At 42.0% G+C, this 18,595-nt stretch overlaps 1 protein-coding gene across 1 annotated transcript in view; it reads right to left on the bottom strand.

Moving 5' to 3' along the window:
* Positions 1-2,349: 2,349 nt before the first annotated feature.
* dnajc10 (DnaJ (Hsp40) homolog, subfamily C, member 10) overlaps positions 2,350-18,595 on the bottom strand; it is a 41,464-nt gene continuing 25,218 nt past the window's right edge. Inside the window, exons 16-25 of the mRNA XM_037686623.1 lie at positions 11,864-11,980; positions 11,669-11,770; positions 11,496-11,556; positions 10,444-10,538; positions 10,150-10,283; positions 9,896-9,949; positions 9,080-9,227; positions 8,834-8,956; positions 2,876-2,983; positions 2,350-2,797 (exon numbers count right to left, since the gene is read on the bottom strand). Coding sequence (XP_037542551.1) covers positions 2,786-2,797; positions 2,876-2,983; positions 8,834-8,956; positions 9,080-9,227; positions 9,896-9,949; positions 10,150-10,283; positions 10,444-10,538; positions 11,496-11,556; positions 11,669-11,770; positions 11,864-11,980 — 954 coding nt within the window. The 3' untranslated portion in view covers positions 2,350-2,785. The remainder of the gene's footprint in view (positions 2,798-2,875; positions 2,984-8,833; positions 8,957-9,079; positions 9,228-9,895; positions 9,950-10,149; positions 10,284-10,443; positions 10,539-11,495; positions 11,557-11,668; positions 11,771-11,863; positions 11,981-18,595) is intronic.

The following is an 18,595-nucleotide window of genomic DNA, read 5'->3' as shown; positions in this document are numbered from 1 at the left end:
AACAACAAAGTCCATGCTCAATAATCCAGGTATAAAATCCAACATTTGGTAGCAAAGTTACAGTGAGGAACAGTTGAATAATGAGTTATCATTTTCAGATTATCCATCTCAAAAGCTTTAAAATATCTAGTCTGTTGAAATTTGGCAGTGTATTACCTGGTCTGACAAACTAGTTTTGTTTATGAGACTGCCCGTTTGAAAACTGGTTCTATTGGTCTGGATCAGGGCTTAATGTGAGCTGGATCCTGCCAGAACAGGATCCAGGAAGTCTCTTATTTTGACAGGGTGTGTTTCTGTAACTGTTTGCTTGGCTCCAGTAACCCTCAAGCTTACAAATAATAAAGTTATAAACAAATTTGACTGTCTTGAACGAATAAAACCTATTTTGGACGTAATCTGAAAATAATTACATAAACACTCATTTTAAACATAACAGCCACTAATGAGCTTCTTAATATCACATCAGAGTTGCTCCTTCAAGTATTTCCACTTCTACCTTTAAAAAATCTCCGCCCCTAAAAGTTCAGTCATGGGCAATTTAATTAAAAACACAAAAATATATTTAAACAGCACAACTAAATTGCAAATCAGTTTTACAGTTTAAGTGGGTCATTAATAAAATTTTGATTATTTATTAAAAAATATGAGAGAAATGTTTGATGGGTAATCATGTTACACATAACGTATCAAAACAACGGTGCCAATTTGTCAAAACAACAGCGACCAAAATGTCGAAAAGACCGTTCAATTTACTTTCATTTTAAAAAAGGCTTCTCAGTGTATAACTAAACAACTGAGAATTTAAGCAAATGAAGGCAGGAGCTTGGAGGAGGCGCAGGACGTAGAATGCTTGAGAGAAGCGGTGTACTCTTTTCACACAAGGTGAGCTGTTGGTCAGACTTCTTGCTGTTGATCTCTAAAAGTTATTGACTCAAGTGTTTACAAATGTAGGTTAAAGTAGATGTTTAACAACCCGTTAAAATACACCAGAATGTAGGAAATGGCATCTATTTATTCAAAATTTCCCCCCACACATCGTTTGGTTTACAAATTAAGCACTGGTCTGGAGTGATGTCATCAGGAACTTCTTAAGCTTCACAATGATGCCAAACATTATACAAGGAATTTCCCAGCACTATGGCAGCCGTTAGAGAAAAAATTGTCAAATTGAAAGAATATTAAAATGATTATTTCTGAAGATAATCCCGTTAGTAGATTTAAAAAATATATTCTATAATACCGGGGTCACTTGATGGTGTTTTTATGGGCACATTTTTACACAGCAAAAAAAATTCTACATTTTCACTTGTTTTGTTGCTGCAGCCTGTGCTCATGAAGACTCGTTTAAAAACGGGTAATATAAAGTATGTGACCCCTGCTGGCAGACAGCTCTTTAAACAAGCTCATTTTGGAGAAATACGGCATAATTCTGACCACACTGATGGACTAATAATGGCTAGTCTGAGTATGGCTAAATACCTAAGTCGATTTCATAGCAGTTTGTGAAAATGGTTCATGACCCTTAAACAGCTCTTATGCTTACATTTTATGGTTATTTACATAGAAGTCTATGGTTATGTGCAAGTGCACATAGCAGCAGCAGCAGCTAGCTGTAGAACATCCTGTGCAGCCAACTTCCTACAAGAATATCATATTTTGGCTAAAAGAACCAAGTACGTGTAATGAAAAACTGATAGCAGTGAAAATGTTTTTAAAACAATGTTCTCATAAAACCTTGTTTAAACATGGCAGCAGCCCGCTTTGGAAATGGCCCCGCCCTTATTGCATTGACAAGGTATTAGTGGACCAATTTCAAGTTTAATTTTCTGTCATTTCAAAATGACTCCAATCTTTGAAATTTCACGAAAGTTCATATGAGCATTATTTTATAAACCTTTACACCATCATCATGTTGACATTATAGCATTAATCTGGCAGAAATAATACACAAGATCTGATGTACTTCCAGGCATGCACTTGTCTACAGCTTACTAGTGCACGTGCAATTAACCACAGAAGTTTATGTAAATAATGTGATGTAGTTTCCTGCAATAAAAACATTGTTTTAAAAAACACTGAATGAGCCCCTATATCACGAGATTACCATAGTTATTTTAAGACGGCACCATCCACGTTGATAATGGCACATTCAGTCCTGTCAGATTTCCTCTCCCTTTCTCCAATCGGTCATTTAAAAAGCTCCCAACAAGCAGCAAGATATTTTTGTTCGTAACTTTCCCACAGAACAGACCTTCAAAAGATCTGAACTATCCCTTTAAGCTGCTAGAACCATGAACAAAACAACTTTTTAGTTAGGTTGATAAATTTGTTCCTCCATTTTCTGCTGTTAAAATCTTATCATCTTAAATTACCTTTTTAATAAACACAATACAGACACAAAAGTTTTAAAAAGTGATTTGGAAAATATTGTAATGTGTTTTATTCTTAAATCGTTCCAATAAGAACACTAATTTACAATAATATGTCATGATTTGGTTCTGTGTGCGATTGTATGCAGTAACATAAACAGTATCCCAGTGTCCCACAATTTTACTTCATAGAGTAAATACAAACAATGGAGACAAAATAAAAGCAAATAAAAACAAGGCAAAAGTGTTCATTTCATTGAGGATCACAGCTGTAGCAGTCAGTGCGTGCCTCTGTGTTCCAGCTGAAGTCCTCTCAGAGTGTTGGCTGACTGATCAACTCTCTGGACCAATCAAATCCACCTACATCCCTCTCTGACCAATCAGATCTGTCGTATTTCACACAGCAGCCTCCTTCATCAGAGCTCATCCTACAAAACAATTTAAAAAATGTCTTAGTCAAGGTTTGCTTCTGCTTTGGTTAGAATTTCAGCAGGAAAGAAAGTTACCCTTGTTGTGCTGTGTAACCGTGGTGACAGCTGTTCCAGACGATGTCTGATGATGTCAGCAATTGTATTTGCGTCCCGACTATTGATGTGCTCTCCGCCTTGTTCAGGCTGCCATAACACAGACATACAAATTTAATGCATTTTCCATCTGATTTTTACACAGCTCATCAAACACGAACCAGTCAGCAAAAAGCTGCTCCACTGCTCTGAGGTCAGAGTTCAGAGTTTTCCCATTAAATCTATTAAATCTAGTACGAGTACCCATGAGTTCTAATCTCAAGTAAATAAAAAAAACATCCTGTTTGTTCATAACTCACTTCTTATTATCTTGCATGATTCTCAAAATAGATTCTTATTATGAAAAAAGAAACGGCATCCTCTTTTAATTTTTGGGTTTTATGAATCAGAACATGATTATTATCTGCAGTGTTTCCCCTGATATTATACAAGCGAGGCACCCCGCCCACCGAACCGAAATGCGTGCGCCCCTCAACCCCACCCCCCACCTGTCAGCACTGATGTAGCGCGCAATACAGGCATGCTAGCTAAAAGTTAAAGGCAGCGCTCACAATGCCCTGCTTCCCTCACACTGAACCCCCCCCATCAACAACAATTATGGACATGAGCGTCCCACCATCCACCATGGCAAGTTACCTATGGAAAACACTGATCTGGGATTTATCAGGTTCAAAAATTATTCATATCTAATCTTGTGTACAAAGACACACAACGTAGGCCACCAAATCATTAAACACTAATCAAATATGACACCAAAATAAAAAGCTGTGAATGAAAAACTAAGTCCACCCCCATGATTTAACTTGTTAAATCTCATTTAGTAGAAATTTTTTCAGCAGACCGAATCCGGTAAAATCCCTCGTGTTCAGCCAAAGCCCGTTTTTAATTTCTGCTGTTTTCTGCCTAGTCACAGCGCAGAGGGAGTAAACGTGTTTTTCCATGGCAGCTGCAGCCTCCACCGAAATGGCAGCTCACTCTCGGCTCACCTCAGCTCTATGTGAGACCGCAGCCTGGGCTCAGCACAAAGGCACAAATGCAGCCATTGTTTCTGTCGGAGCCCCCCTTGTGTTCCCCCAGAGAATCTCAAGAGCGAGTGATGGCAGTAAGGCTTTTTAGTCTGGTCGACGTTCATGAGAAACATGACACAACACAAATGAGTGCCTGCTCTCTGTGCGTTAGAGTGGCAACGAGTGTGTTCCCTGGACAGATGGACAGACAGTCTGATCAGCAGGGGGTACATGCTGCAGTTCGCAGCTCAACCCCCACCATTCAGAGGGATTATAGGGACGGTTCTGTCTTCTCCAGAACAGAGCTCGTCTCTCCAGTCAGAAGTTCAGGAATTTCTGACGAAAAACATGATTTTCCAGAGTTCCCAACGGAGAGGAAAATATAGGGTTTTTTCCTCCCATTACTTCCTAGTTTTGATTAAAAAAACGGAAGGATGAGACCCATTCTCGACCTGTTCATGTTCAGCAATTTGATCATGGGGAGACAATTCCACATGCTGACAAACAGCTGCTGGAGAACTTCACCAGAACGACTGGTTTTCACCTCTATAGATCTGAAGGGCGCATATTTTCACATTTCCATCATTCTGAAACACCCCACGCATGTTCTCGAAATGCTTGGAGACGGCTCTGCAGTTGTTACACATGGCAGGAATGAGAATTCTTTTTATCTGAACGATCTGCTCTTATTAGCTTGGTCCAGTTAGAAAGCAGTCGCACAGACCAAAACGCTAGTTTTACACCTGCTAAACCTGGGGTTTCTATAAACTGGGAAAAACTTCCGTTCGTCCATCCCAGATGATTGTTTATCTGGAAGTGGAGCTAAACTCAACTACAATGAGAGCCCGTTTATCACAGCTGAGAGCCAAAGCTCTATCAGCTCAGCTCCGCCGTGTCAAAACCTAAAGCATAGTGACAGTTCTGCCTGTCATGTGACTCTTGGGATGATGTCAGCGGCCCACATCGTGGTTCCGCTGGGCCTACTTCACATGATACGCCTTCATAGATGGTTTGCCTGCCTGCGCATAGATCCTGTGCACCAGAAGAGGTGGATTATCTTTGTGCCCCCCTCCGTGAGAACCGATCTGAATCACTTGGGAAACCCTCTCATTCGATCAGAGAGAGTTCCCATCAGCAGGCCTACGTCAAACGTCAGTTTTCACAGATGCGTTCCTGTCAAGCTGGGAGGAATGTGTCTGTCCCCAAGCAGTGGGAGCACAGTGGCTGGACCACATGTCACATCACATAAATGTGCTAGAATGTTTCACGGTCTGAAACATGACTCAGCATTTTGCCCCTGCTGCGGGATCAGCATGTTCTGATCCACACAGACAACAAAAGTGACGGCAGCTTACATAAACCGTCAGGGAGACGTGCGCTCAGCCCAACTGTTACGCATCGCGAAACAGCTGTTGTGTTGGGCACACAAAAACCTGCTCTCCATCAGACCAGTGTACATTCCCAGCGTCCTGAACAGGTGAGCAGATATCATGTCGAGGGGCGGTCCCCGCCACAAAGACTGGAGCCTCCATCCCAAGCTGATTTCTCGGATTTGGAGCAGGTTTGGCTGAGCAGCAGTGGATCTATCCGCCACATGGGAGAACACCCAGTGTCAATTATGGTTCTCACTGAGCCCACGAGACGACCCACCATTAGGAGTGGACACCTTCACTCACAACCCGTGGCCAGAAATGCTCCTTTATGCGTTCCCTCCAGTCCTGCTGATATAATGGACCTTGGACCGGGTCTGGGAGGAAGAACCGTCAGTCATCCTCGTAGCTCCCGAATGCATAAGCGCATGCATAAGTGGTTCCCGAATCTGCAGCGACTGATATCTGGTTGGCCGTGGAAACTGTTGTGTGTGTGTGTGTGTGTGGGGGGGGCGCTCTCCTCCAGGCAGGAAGAGCGATCAGGAGTTACCCAGAAATAGGTCAGCATTTTTGGGTCTGTCCGCGGAACGGATCCGTTTAGAAAAGATGGGCCTCCCACAGGATGTGGTGCGTACGTTTCAGGGCGCACGAGCGGCTTCCCCCACAACGCTGTACACATCAAGTGGACAGTTTTTCAGCGCTGGTGCGTAGAGAAAGGCGTGGAGGCCATCTCATGTCCACTAGGTGGCGTGCTGTCATTTCTGCAGCAGCTGATGGACAGAGATCTCGCGTTCAGCACAATTAAAACTTATGCTGCAGCTATTTCTTCCTGTCACAAGGGCTTCGGTGACAGAACAGTTCTTAATCACCCGTTGATGAAGCGTTTCCTGAAAGATGTACGGAGACACAGACCGGTGTCACGTCCACTAGCTCCACAGTGAGACCTAATGATGGTCCTGCACGCTCTGATCAAAACTCCTTCTGAGCCATTAGATCAGGTTTTACTTAAATTTCTGTCATTTAAAACAGCCCTGCTGTTAGCTTTGACGTCGGCAAAGAGAGTGAGTGATTGTCTGCTCTCTCTGTTGCTCCCTCATGCCTCAGAATTCATGCTGACAGCAGTTCAGCTGTACTGCGTTTTAACCCTGCTCTGAAAAACATCACAAGCTCATTCAGATCGAGAGTGATAACCTTGGATGGGTTTTATCCTCTTCCTCATAATTCTGAAGAGGAAGCAACATCTCACCTCCTTCTGTCCCATGCGCACATTTTCATGTTACGTGGCGCACACAGCCGCACTGCGCCGCTTTCAGCGTATGTTCGTGCATTACCGGGACAGCTCTTCAGGACGTCCTCTATCCACCCAGCGCCTCTCACACTGGTTGTGTGAGGATATTTCTGAAGCTTACAGTTCATCTGGACTGGATCCTCCAGAGAATCTCAGCACATTCCACCAGAGGGTTTTCATGCTCTGCATGGAGGGATGAAAGTGGAGGATATTTGTATGGTGGCTGCCTGGTCATCGCCATGTTCAATTATTTGTTTTTTATCTACGTGATGTTTCTACTTTCTCCATGACCCATTCTGTTCTCAGGGTTCTGACAGAATGATTATTATTTGTTTCATGGAGCCTCACTTTTGAGCTCACACCTGCCTGCATGCAGTCGCAGTGTGAGATATTTACTATCGGTCACAAGTTCATGACTGCTGATTTTATCGTTATTAATCGTTTCATCCTGAGGAGCTGTTGGTCTGCTCTGTTCATCATTACACTGTTACAATTCGTATCCTCCATTGTTCCTATTCACAGCAGCAGGTCTGCTATCTTAGCCTTTTTCCTCACCAGAGATCGTTTCTCCAGTGCGCTCCTGCGCATGGAACATGCAATTACGCAGTGTGAAATGTTTTTTTGTGCAAGCAGGTGCTTCATGTTGTGTCTGAGTGGACCCAGTGAGGCATAGACTGCATCCTGCTTCACCTTTAGCCCACTAGCGATAGCCTTAAAGGGCGAAGCCTATACGAAATAGAACGTTGGTTACGTACTGTAACCCCAGATTCTATGAGTATAGGCGCAGCCCTTTAAGTTCTGGGCCTCACTGGTTCCTAAATGGCTGAAGAAAAAAGCTATTTGGGAGCCGATTACCCGGACTCACCGTAATTTATACGGACCGGGGGTGAGGCCCACACAGCAGGTGGGCGTGGACTAAAGTTTTCAGTGCTGCGCTGCGCGCGAAGGGATAAACCCACTAGCCATAACCTTAAAGGGCTGTGCCTATACTCATAGAATCTGGGGTTACAGTACGTAACCGTTTTCTCTCAGTAAGCCTCCACTGTATTCCTGCTCATAACAACCACATTTCCCAGAAGGCAACAGGGCCCCTCCCAGAAGCCCCATTTTCCTTCTGGAAAAACTAGAGGTAAAGTTTTGATCTGATTGGCGCCCAGCGGATGCAGTCAAGCTGCACTGGACCCACCAAACCAGCTGGTTCAGCTTCTTTCAGTTTCCTTGTGCAAATTTAAAAAATTTTCGGCTAATTTCGGCAGGTTTTTTTTTTTTTTTTAGCAATTTTGTGCTTCTTTCAGATTATTTTTGCTAACTACAACATTTTTGTGCTTCTTCTAACTTCTCTCTGCTAATTTCAGCTTGTTATGCGCCTTTCAACTTATTTCTGCAAGTTTCAGCATTTTCTACAATTTTAGATACTATTTAGCTGTTTTATGCTAATTTAAGCTTTTTCAGCTAATTCTGCATTTTTTTGCACTCATTTCAACTTTTTTTAGACTAATTCAGCAAAAATGTGCTCTCCCCAATTCCTTCTGGTAATTCAAGCTTGTTTTTGCATTTTTAGCTACTTTGCAGCTGTTTTTTTTTTGCTACTCTCAGCTTTTTCCAGGTAAGTTCTACTTTTTCCTGCTCATTTCTGCTTCTTTCAGCCTAATTGGGAAAAACTGTGTGCTCTCCACGTCATTCTGGTAAATTAAGCTTCTTTCTGCCTTTTTAGCTAGCTGTACTTTTCAGCTATTTTTTGCTAATTTCAGTTTTTGTTTTTACTAAAGTCAGCCTTTTTTTTTTTTGATAAATTCCTTTTTTTCCTGCTAATTTCTGCTTATTTAAGCCTAATTCATCAAATATGTGTTCTTTCCATTTTTTATTTCAGTTCATTTAGACTTGTTCTTCAATTTCAGCTATATTTCAGCATGTTTTTAGCCAATTTCAGCTGTTTTCAGCAAGCTCTTTTGCAATAAGCATTCACACGGTATTTTCACAAGAAATGCAATTTCTCTTATTGCAAAATTGTGTTCTGGCCCTTGCATATTACTTTGTTGCCCACCTTCACCTATATCAAGACGTACACAACTATTTTAACAGAAAAATTATTGCACAATTTTTTTCCAACAGGTTCAAAATTCAAGTGATAGGATTACAAGACTCTGTGTCGATGAGGAAGTTTAGAAGCCCAGCAAATATTTGTAGTGCTTTTGAAAACTCACCTGAAATAAATAAATAAGAAAAAATAACCTAGTGAAGTGTGTGAGTGTGTGTGTGTGTGGGGGGGTCTTACCCTCTTTGTTCCCAGGTATGAGTAAAATCGGACCGTTGGGTAGGCAGTGATTCCAGCTGACTGACAGGTCTGATAATGAGCCTGACAGTCTATCTTGCCTGCTCGGACCTCCCCTTTAAGTATCTGTCAGTCAAACAACAAACATCTTCTGAAGAAGCTCTTCCACACAGAGAAGCTCAGTAATGTTTCATGTTACAGCCCACAACTTCAATAAATCAAAGTTTACAAAGAAAAAAAGTTCCTAACCCGAGCCAGGACCTCAAACTCTGGGGCAAAGTGCTGACAAGGTCCACACCAAGGAGCATAAAAATCCAGAACCCAGTGATCACGACCCAACAGAATCTGAGACCTGAAGGTGTCTGGAGTCAGGTCCACTGAAGATCGAGGCAAAGCACTGGACACACACACACACACACACACACACACACACTCAGCTTGAACAAGAAGCTACTAGACAAGTCAAACTCAGACACTGGTTCATTACCGAAAGATGAACAGGAGGGATGAGAAGAAAGGAAAATAAACATATGCGTAACATATGAGAAAATAATGATGGAATAAAAGAAAAACAAATAAAAGAAGCAAAGGAGAAAAAAATTAACAAGGAAGAGAAAGTGTGAAATGAAATCAAGAGAAAAGCTGACATTATATTGACATTATGTGCAATACTGGAAGATCTGTTCGAGTTTGAAGTCTGTTAGTAATGGTCTCTCAGTACCACAAAATCAAACTCAGCTAAATATCTATACATTTGACAGGTGCAGCCATCTTTGTGTTGTAAAAGATCAAGTAGCCCTTGGTGGCCCTCTTAAACTGGGGCGACCTCAAAAGTTAATTCCTTGTACAGAACCCTGTGACCATGATCCGATTTACCCCCCAAAATGCCTACTTTCTGTTTCATTGGAACCCATTCAAAGGTTCACAAGACATTTTGCAAACAGACACACAAACAAAAACACACCCATGGGGCAATAAACAAGGAAGGTGAAAAATAGACAAAAAAAAAAGACAAAAAATAATGAAGAGTGGAGAAAAATACAGTCAAACAGGACTTAGCCTCACCTGAGAGCCCATGATCGGAGTGACTGTGCGTCTCGGTGCCAGCCATTGTAAGTCCTGCACACAGCACAGATTTAAACCCTCCACTTCAAGACAGCAACAACAGAAGAGGGTGTCGAATGTTGTTGGGGTCAATATCTTATCAATTAACAAAATGATCAGTTATTTATATCTTTACTTAGCGCCTCTCGTCTTCTTTTAATCTAAAGTCTTCTGGAGCTGTTTCACACAAAGTCCATGTAAAAAGAACAACATACGTGTAGCGGTCTTGCTGTTTGGCGTTTCCAGTGTACAGACGGATTTCAGGGTACGCCCTCACACCCTGACTCTGACAGAATGTCTGGAAGCGCTGACAGTCAACTGAGCCAACCAGGATCTGACCCGACAGCATCTGTGAGGAGAGATGGCCTCAGGTTAGGTTTCCTCTTTGAAGACAAGTGAACCACAAACAGACGAACATTTGCATTTTCAGAACAACACCACTTTTTCTAAAGCAGTATTTACAGTGTGTGTGTGTGTGTGTTGGGGGGGGGCGTGTGTGTGTGTGATACCCGGGCCATGCGCCTCCACTCAGGCATCAGAGCCTGACAGGGACCACACCAGGGAGCGTAGAAATCCACAGCCCAGATCTGTTCGCCAGCTCGACCTGCAACACAAACCAAACATCTGTTTACACCTCAGATCGTGTTCTGAGCTCCAAGTGTGTTCATTAAAGAGCTATTCTGGTCATTTGAAAGTAGAGGTCAGTGTCTTAAGTTTTTAGTTTTAAACTATTGAAGAACAATAAGTTGTAACTCTTTCAAAAGCCTTCATCCATCCATCATCTTTACACACTTCTTCCTTTTCAGGTCACGGGGGGTCACTGGTGCCCATAAACATTTACAGTAGTCCCTCACTAATTTGCGGTTCGTTTCTCACGGACTCGTTCTATCGTGGTTTTTCAAAATAACATTAGACATGACACACAATTGGCTGATTGATGGATGACCCACACGATCGGCATTGAATTTTTATTTAAAATAAATTATTTAAAATTATTTAGCACCTCCTGCACCTTTGTGCAGCCCACACTGCAGGATAAGCTTCCTCCTGCAGCTGATAACAGCACCAAGCGCGCTGAACTACCGAACCGAACACCCCCCACCCCATCTTAAGCGTTAATTTTTATTTTGGGGGTGGGGGGGAATTGCAGCTGCACTTTAGTTTTTGTGGTGGATTTTGTTGATCTACATTTTGTGCAGACTTTATTCAATATAAATAACAAAAAGGATCCTTTTTAATTTTTATACTTTGAGACTGAATACTTTTAACCCTTGTTTTTTTTTTTTTAGTTTTTATAAAATACTGCAAAGCAACATATTAAGTTAATTTTGTCAAATGAATAACTATGATTTGTTTGTTTTTTTGTTACATCACAAAATTTATTGTTATTGTCAGAATGTGCTGAAATATCAGGATATTTTATTTGAGCCATATCACCCACCCCTACTCAGTAGTCCGGAAGTTATGGCAACAATTTAATGCAGATACTAAAAACAACAGAATTTCTGGGGTAGGTTATACGGTTGGAGGGGCTGCTCAATAATTTCAGGGGCATTTTTACCTTTTACTCTTTCTGTAAAGCTGGAGGGGTCCAGGACCACCACAGATGGACTGACCAGATCCTGCAGAAACAGATAAATGCCTTGCCAACACTACCAACACAGATGCTATGAAAAAATTAAGATGAAGATAGGCATCTCTCGTGGTTTCGAACATGACAGCTTTAAAACTTACCTGTATGAACTCCAGGATGCCGTCAGCTGAGTGATGCCCTTCATACTCATGAACAGAGGAGCCGTTAAAGATCACCGTGGTGGGATAAGCTTGAATATTATACTGAGATGCACAGAGAGGCCGAAGTGAGTGGCTGGTTGATGTTGCAGCTCATCTTAAAATCATTTGTTTAGTCCAGAGGATCATGGGACTTACTGTGGAGCACAAGTTGTGATGGATGGTACAGTCCAGAGTACCAAACCTGATCTGTCCAGCCAACTGGACCGAAGCTTTTCTCAATTCAGGCAGTAAAGCTCGACATGGAGGACACCACTACACACAGGAATAAAGAATCCAATAAAAGATCATATAATAAAGAGAATTCAGAAAGCAAAGCATGTTTACATCTCATGTACCGGCAATGCTTATTTTTACTGGTTAAATCAATAACAGTAGCATGTCCCACTTCCTGTGCTGAGGTCCATATAAGTTTATTTAAACAGCAGCTTTCACAGAATTATATTAAAAAGTGCTTCACAATAAAATACAAAGCCATATAATAAAAACAGAATTCAAAATTGTAAATAAATAAATAAAAACAAATCCTAATTTAAGATTTTTTTTTTCTAGTTAGGAGCTTCGCTGCAGAGTTTTAAACTCTTTACAACCTCATGCTCATGCCTTCAAAATAAATTTGGGAAAAACTTGAAAAATCACCCTGCGTTCACACAGTTTCAGAGTTAATCAGAGCAAGCCTGTAGATTTCACCCTGCCTGTATCACTGAGGATCAGTATTTGTGTAGTAGGCGTAGCAAAATAACCAGCCTTGAATGCAAACAGAGATCTGTTTGATTAACAAGCCTAAAATGCACATGGTTAATTTTATGACTGACAACGATGTGGCTTTTTGTTGCTGTTGTTGTATGAGAAGTTGCTTTTTGTTAGATTACAGCAGCGGCAATTGCAAAATGTGCCAATCTGGGTGCTTAGCCCCCAAGCGGACAATGCTTTTGGCTTGAACAACACAGTGGCCATTCAATTAAATTCAAAATCAATTCAAAAACACTTTTTTTCATTCAATCTTTATTTAGACAGGTAAATCCCATTGAGCCTCGAGGACTCATTTACAAGAGAGACCGGATTTCAACAAGGAATGACGACAACAATAGACAACAGCGACAACAATAAACAGTTATAAAAAGTCATACTACAGTTTTTTTTTTAAGTTTTTTTTTTTTATAACAAATAGGATGGCTAAAAGAAAAAGGTAACAAAACAAAAAAAACAGCTAGATTATAAGGCAAATGTAGAAAACTAAAAACAGGAACATGTCTGCATTGGTCCCTGCCAGGAGTCCAACAGATTCTTAAAGCCACTTAGAGAGGTCAAGGTCGAGGGCTTCAATTGTTTTTGTAAGGTATTCCAGGAAACAGGAGCGGAGTAGGAGAAGGCCTTTTGTCTAGTTCAGTCCTCATTGAGGGAACACTGCAGGTAATAATGTCCTGAGAGTGCACTCCGTAGCTGCACTCACGCAGAGACATGTAAGAGGAGATGTATGAAGGCAACAGACCAAGAAGTGATTTAAAGATGAAAATGTACCAGTGGGAGAGTCTGCGTGAAGTTAATGATGTCCAGTTAACCAGTGAATACAGGGTGCAGTGGTGGGTACGATAATCACAGCCAGTTATGAATCTTAGTGCACCATGATAGACAGCATCCAACATCTGCAGGGTTCTTGTAGGAGCGTTCATGTAAATAATGTCACCATAATCAATGGAGGGAAGGAAAGTCACAGATACAAGGCGTTTCCTAGCATTCAGGATTAGACAGGATCTATTTCTGAAAAAGAAACCCAGTTTAACTTTCAGTTTCTTTACCAAGTTTTCCACATGGAGCTTAAAAGAGAGATGCGAGTCGACCAAGATACCTAAATATTTATAGGAATCAACAAACTCAATCGGGACATCATTTGAGGATAAAATCGGAGGAAGAACTGCTGGGACCGACTTCCTATTTGAAACAAGCATCCCTTTGGTTTTGTCAGCATTTAGGACAAGTTTGAGGCGGAACAAATCTGTCTGAATGATGTTGAATGCAGATTTCAAAAGCTGGAAAGCCTTAGCAACAGTTTTAGCTCGACAATAAACAACTGTGTCATCAGCATAGAAATGTAAGGATGCATTAGGGATGTTTTTACCTACATTATGTATGTAGATTGTAAAGAGGGTGGGTCCTAAGACTGAGCCTTGTGGTACACCATTCACTTTGTTAATCCCAAAGGGAAATTATTTGTTGTTGTAACTCATTATCCTCATTTCATTAAAAAAATGTTATAGATACTGATGGCTGTAGACAGGAAGGATCTCTTGTAAAGGTCCATCCCACAGTGGATCCTAAGAAACTGGCTGCAGATGCCATCCAATCCGTCCACCCAGACTCAGCTGGCCTCTCGGTTCCCCTGGGCTGTAGGACCGCCCGAATGCCGGGCAGAACTCCTCTCAGAGCGATGGCCACTCCTCCCAGCAGTCTGCCGAGCTCCTCGTCACTGCGGACAGCCAACTGTAGGTGCCGAGGGACGATCCTGTCCTTCCGCTGTCATGAGCCGTGTTTCCTGCTAGTTCCAGGATCTCATTCGTCAGGCACTTGAGCACAGCTGGCAGGTAGATGAGAATGCGTCCACAGAATGTTCTTTTCAACTCATTTGAGATTTGGGGCTGTCATTGAGATATTATTTGAGCTTTTGAGATGTTAATCAGCTGCTGTTGGTTGTAGAAAACTGCCTTGTTGCCATGGTTACGCATCATAACAAATGTCCAAAACTAAAAAAGTTTCAGTAAAAAATCTTTCCAGCTGCACAGCATCTGATACAAGAGGAAACAATCATCCAAAAAATGTGATTTACATCCAGAAAAAGAGGAATTAAAAGTTTCCAAAAGCAAAATCTCAGAATGAAAGTAACAGAGCTGCTCCAACATGCAGCCACCTTGAGCGGCGCAATTCTAGAACATTGGCATCAGATGCATTTTTAATGTGTGTGTGTGTGGGAGGTCTGGGAGTTCTCCCCCAGAAACTTTTGAATAAAGTAGATGACATTTCCTGCAATCTGGTGTATTTTAACGAGTTGTTAAATATCTACGTTTACTTACAAAAGTAAACACTTGATCCAATAACTATTTTAGAGTTAATGGCACAGCAAGAAGTAGCCTGACCAACAGCTCTCCTTGTGTGAATAGAACACACTTCTCTCACGCATCCTAACACCCCTCCCCCCACCCCTGGTCAACAATTGAAGAATAGAGTTTCTTTAAAAAATCATAATGATGGTTTCTTAAATTTTCAGGGGTGCTGAGTTAAAATTTACGTTGCTTGAGCACCCCCAAAAAGAGGCTAAAATCACCACTGAATCACAGACCACAAATCTGAATCAAATTGCGGTGAAGATCCATGTTTTTGGATTGTCTAGTAACTTCGGTAAAAATTCATCTATTTTATTTTAAGTGTTCTCCTTTCCAACTCGTGGAGTAGCTGGTGCCTATCTCCAGCAGTCACTGTGTGAGAGGCGGGGTACACTCTGGACAGGTTGCAAGTCCAACACAGGGACGCATAAAGACAAACAAGACAGACATCCCTTTACTCTCTCACTCACACCTAGGGACAATTTAGAGTTACCAATCAGTATAACATGCATGTTTTTGGTCTGTGGGAGGAAACAGGAGTACCTGGAGAAAACCCACGCAGCACGGAGAGAACATGCAAACTGCACACAGAAAGGCAGGCAGGCAAACCTGTCACCTTCTTGCAGTGAGGCACTATTTCTAACAACTGCGCCGCCGTGGCACACACCTCCATAACCATTTAATATATGTTCACAGAGTTCATATTCTCATAGACAAAACAGTATAGACTTTATGGACTGTGTTACTTTTTGTGGGAGAGGTGAGAGATTCTAACAGGTGTTTTATGTGTCTGCAGAGCTGAACATAAATGCATCCTTGATAAGAGAAGCCCTGTTAGGGCCACCAGCTCTGACTCATTGTAAATATCATTTAAGCTTATCACATAAAATAAATGCAACCCTTGTGTACTGTCACAATCTTCACAGCTTACAATAAAGTTAAGTAAACTTGTGTCAAAACTATCAAGTTGATAGAAAACATAAAATATATCTGTACAGCCAAAACGTTGGTTACGTACTGCAACCCCAGATTCTATGAGTATAGGTGTAGCCCTTTAAGAGCTGTCGCTGATGGGTTAAGGGCGAAGCGGATGTTGTCCTCGCCTCACTGGGTCCATTCGAACACCGTATGAAGCAGAAGCTTGCCCAGAAAACGTCTTGTCACTCAGCTCTCCATGTGCGTAATTACGCATTGCGTAATTATGTGTACCATGCACAGACGCATGTTGTGTAACTATGTGTTCTGAATGCATGAACGCTCCGGAAAACTTTCAACGGGGAGGAAAGATGTTGAGAAAGGGGGGCCATGAACCAACTGATTCATGGCTGAACAGTATGAACAGATTAATAATAACAAGTGAACTGATTATAATCAAATTAACTGATTGGTAACACGCTATGTAACACATCAATGCCCGCACAGGACAGAGAAGATGGAAAGTTGCTTCTTCTTCTGATTGTGGGGGGGGGGGGGGGGGGGAGAGTGGAAAAACCCCTCCAACAATATCACTCTTACTTTAAAGAGCTTGTGATGTTTAGGCATAAAAACTGGATTCGGTCTTAGATCAGCTGAGCTGCCATCAGCCTGAGTTCCAAGACATGACGGAGCAACAGAGAGGGCAGATAATCTCTCACCCTCTTAGCGGATGTTAAAGCCAGCGGCAGAGCTGTTTTAAGAGACAAGAATTTAATTGGAACCTGATTCAGTAGCTCAGATGGAGCCTAGATCAAGGCTCGCAGGACCAGCGCTAAATCCCACTGTGGAGCAAGTGGGCATGAAAACAGGCCTGCGTCTTGAACGCCTTTAAAAAACGCTTCATCAGCAGATGATTAAAGGCTGTTCTGACCCCGAAAACCTTGTGACAAGAAGAGATGGCTGCAGCGTACATTTAGTCGTGCTGAACGCCAGATTTCTGTCCATCAGCTGCTGTAGAAAAGACAGCGCACCGCCTAGAGGACATGAGGTGGCCTCTACACATTCTCTATATACCTTTTTACAAAACGCTCCATCAGAGGATGATTAAAGGTTGTTCTGTCTCAGACAACTTCGTGACAAGAAGAAAAAAATGGCTGCAGCATACGATAATCGTGCTGAACGCCAGATTTCTGTCCATCGACTGCTGCAGAAAAGACAGCACGTCATCTAGTGGAGGTGGCCTCTACGCCTTCTCTGTACACCTTTTACAAAAAGTTTCATCAGTGGATGATTAAAAGCTGCTCTGTCCCCAAAAATATCGTGACAGGAAGAGATGGCCGCAGCGTACGCTTTAATTGTGCTGAACGCCAGACTTCTGTCCATTGGTTGCTGCAGAAAGGACGGCACACCACCTAAGTGGACATGATATGGCCTCCACACCTTTCTCAGTACAGCAGCACTGAAAAGCTGTCCACTTGATGTGAACAGCGCTGTGGTGGTTGCAGCACGTGAATCCTGAATCGTACGCACTACATCTTGAGAGAGATCCATCCTCTCAAAAGGGATCCGCTCAGCAGCCAGACCAAAGGTGCTGGCCTATTCTGGGTAACTCCTGATCGCTCCTCCCACCTGGAGGAGAGCGTCCTCCCTCCACGGCAGGTTCCACGAGCGCCCCGATAACAGGTGTCGTAAGACTGGGGACTAGGGCTGCAACAACGAATCGATAAAATCAATAAAAATCGATGATTAAAAGCGTTGGCAACGAATTTCGTTATCAATTCGTTGTGTCGCGCGATTATGCGTCTTTCACGGCGCTGCGGAGCCGTTTCGTTTTGTTCACGGGCAGTTCATTGTCAATGCTGACTGACTGAATAAAGTTTGAAAAAAAAAAAAAAAAAAACTGCCGCGCGAGTTGAACAGAGCGAGGGGGGAGGAGGAAGAAAAGCAGAGGCGGTGTTTTCAAAGGGAAATAAGTAAATTTTACAAATGACCGACGCAGCGAAAACGGTTCGACCCAAGTCCTCCAAAGTGTGGGAGAACTTCACTAAGATAAAAAATGAGAAACATGCCACTTTGAAAATCGCCGACACGACACGGGAGAACCATGGAGATATAAACGTAAACATGTCGGAGTCACGAGGAGGAGGAAGGAGCTGCAGCTGATACAACTCTTCATGTGTTGCAGGTGAGTCTCTACAATTTAACACATTGTTCTGTTTCCAAGTGAGAAAACGTAACGTCAGTCTGTCTGTAGCTGAAGCTGTTTGTTTGCTTGTTTGTTTGTTGATTAATGACGGTGATAGAGAACGTGTGTGTTACTTTTTATTTAATTTAATTGGTACAATCAGTGTTTAAATGTGATTTATAAATAAATCTAACACAAAGATAATAATTTAATGATTAAGCTTCAACTTTTAATTTGCTGGCAAAGTCTGAAGACACTGCAGGTATGGCAGGATGAATTGCATTTAAACAGGAATTAAAGTAATTTATTACACCTACTCAAATGTGTGTAATTATTTTTTATATGTGTGTGTGTGTGTGTGTGTGTGTGTGTTTAATTGCTCTTTTAGCTACTTTTGCCTGAACCTAACACTGTAAGTGAAACAAGGCGTTTCTTGAGTTGCTGTAAATTATGATATAATACATATTTACTCTCATTCCAGAAAACAACAACAAACAATGACAGCCTTCATGATGGACAGACATCATGGACCCACAGCAGCAGCTGTCTTCACTGAAACATCCTTAAATGATCGTCACTGACATGAGGCCTCTGTCGATGGTTGAAGACGAAGGCTTCACTACACTGATCCACACTTTTAATCCAGGTTACAATAATCCACACTTTTAATCC

Source organism: Nematolebias whitei, chromosome 13 (assembly GCF_014905685.2).
Source record: "Nematolebias whitei isolate Nwh7 chromosome 13, NemWhi1, whole genome shotgun sequence".
In the NCBI taxonomy this organism is placed as follows: domain Eukaryota; kingdom Metazoa; phylum Chordata; class Actinopteri; order Cyprinodontiformes; family Rivulidae; genus Nematolebias; species Nematolebias whitei.
The sequence above is the reverse complement of the archived record's forward strand: the minus strand, read 5'-3'. Positions and strand labels throughout refer to the sequence as shown.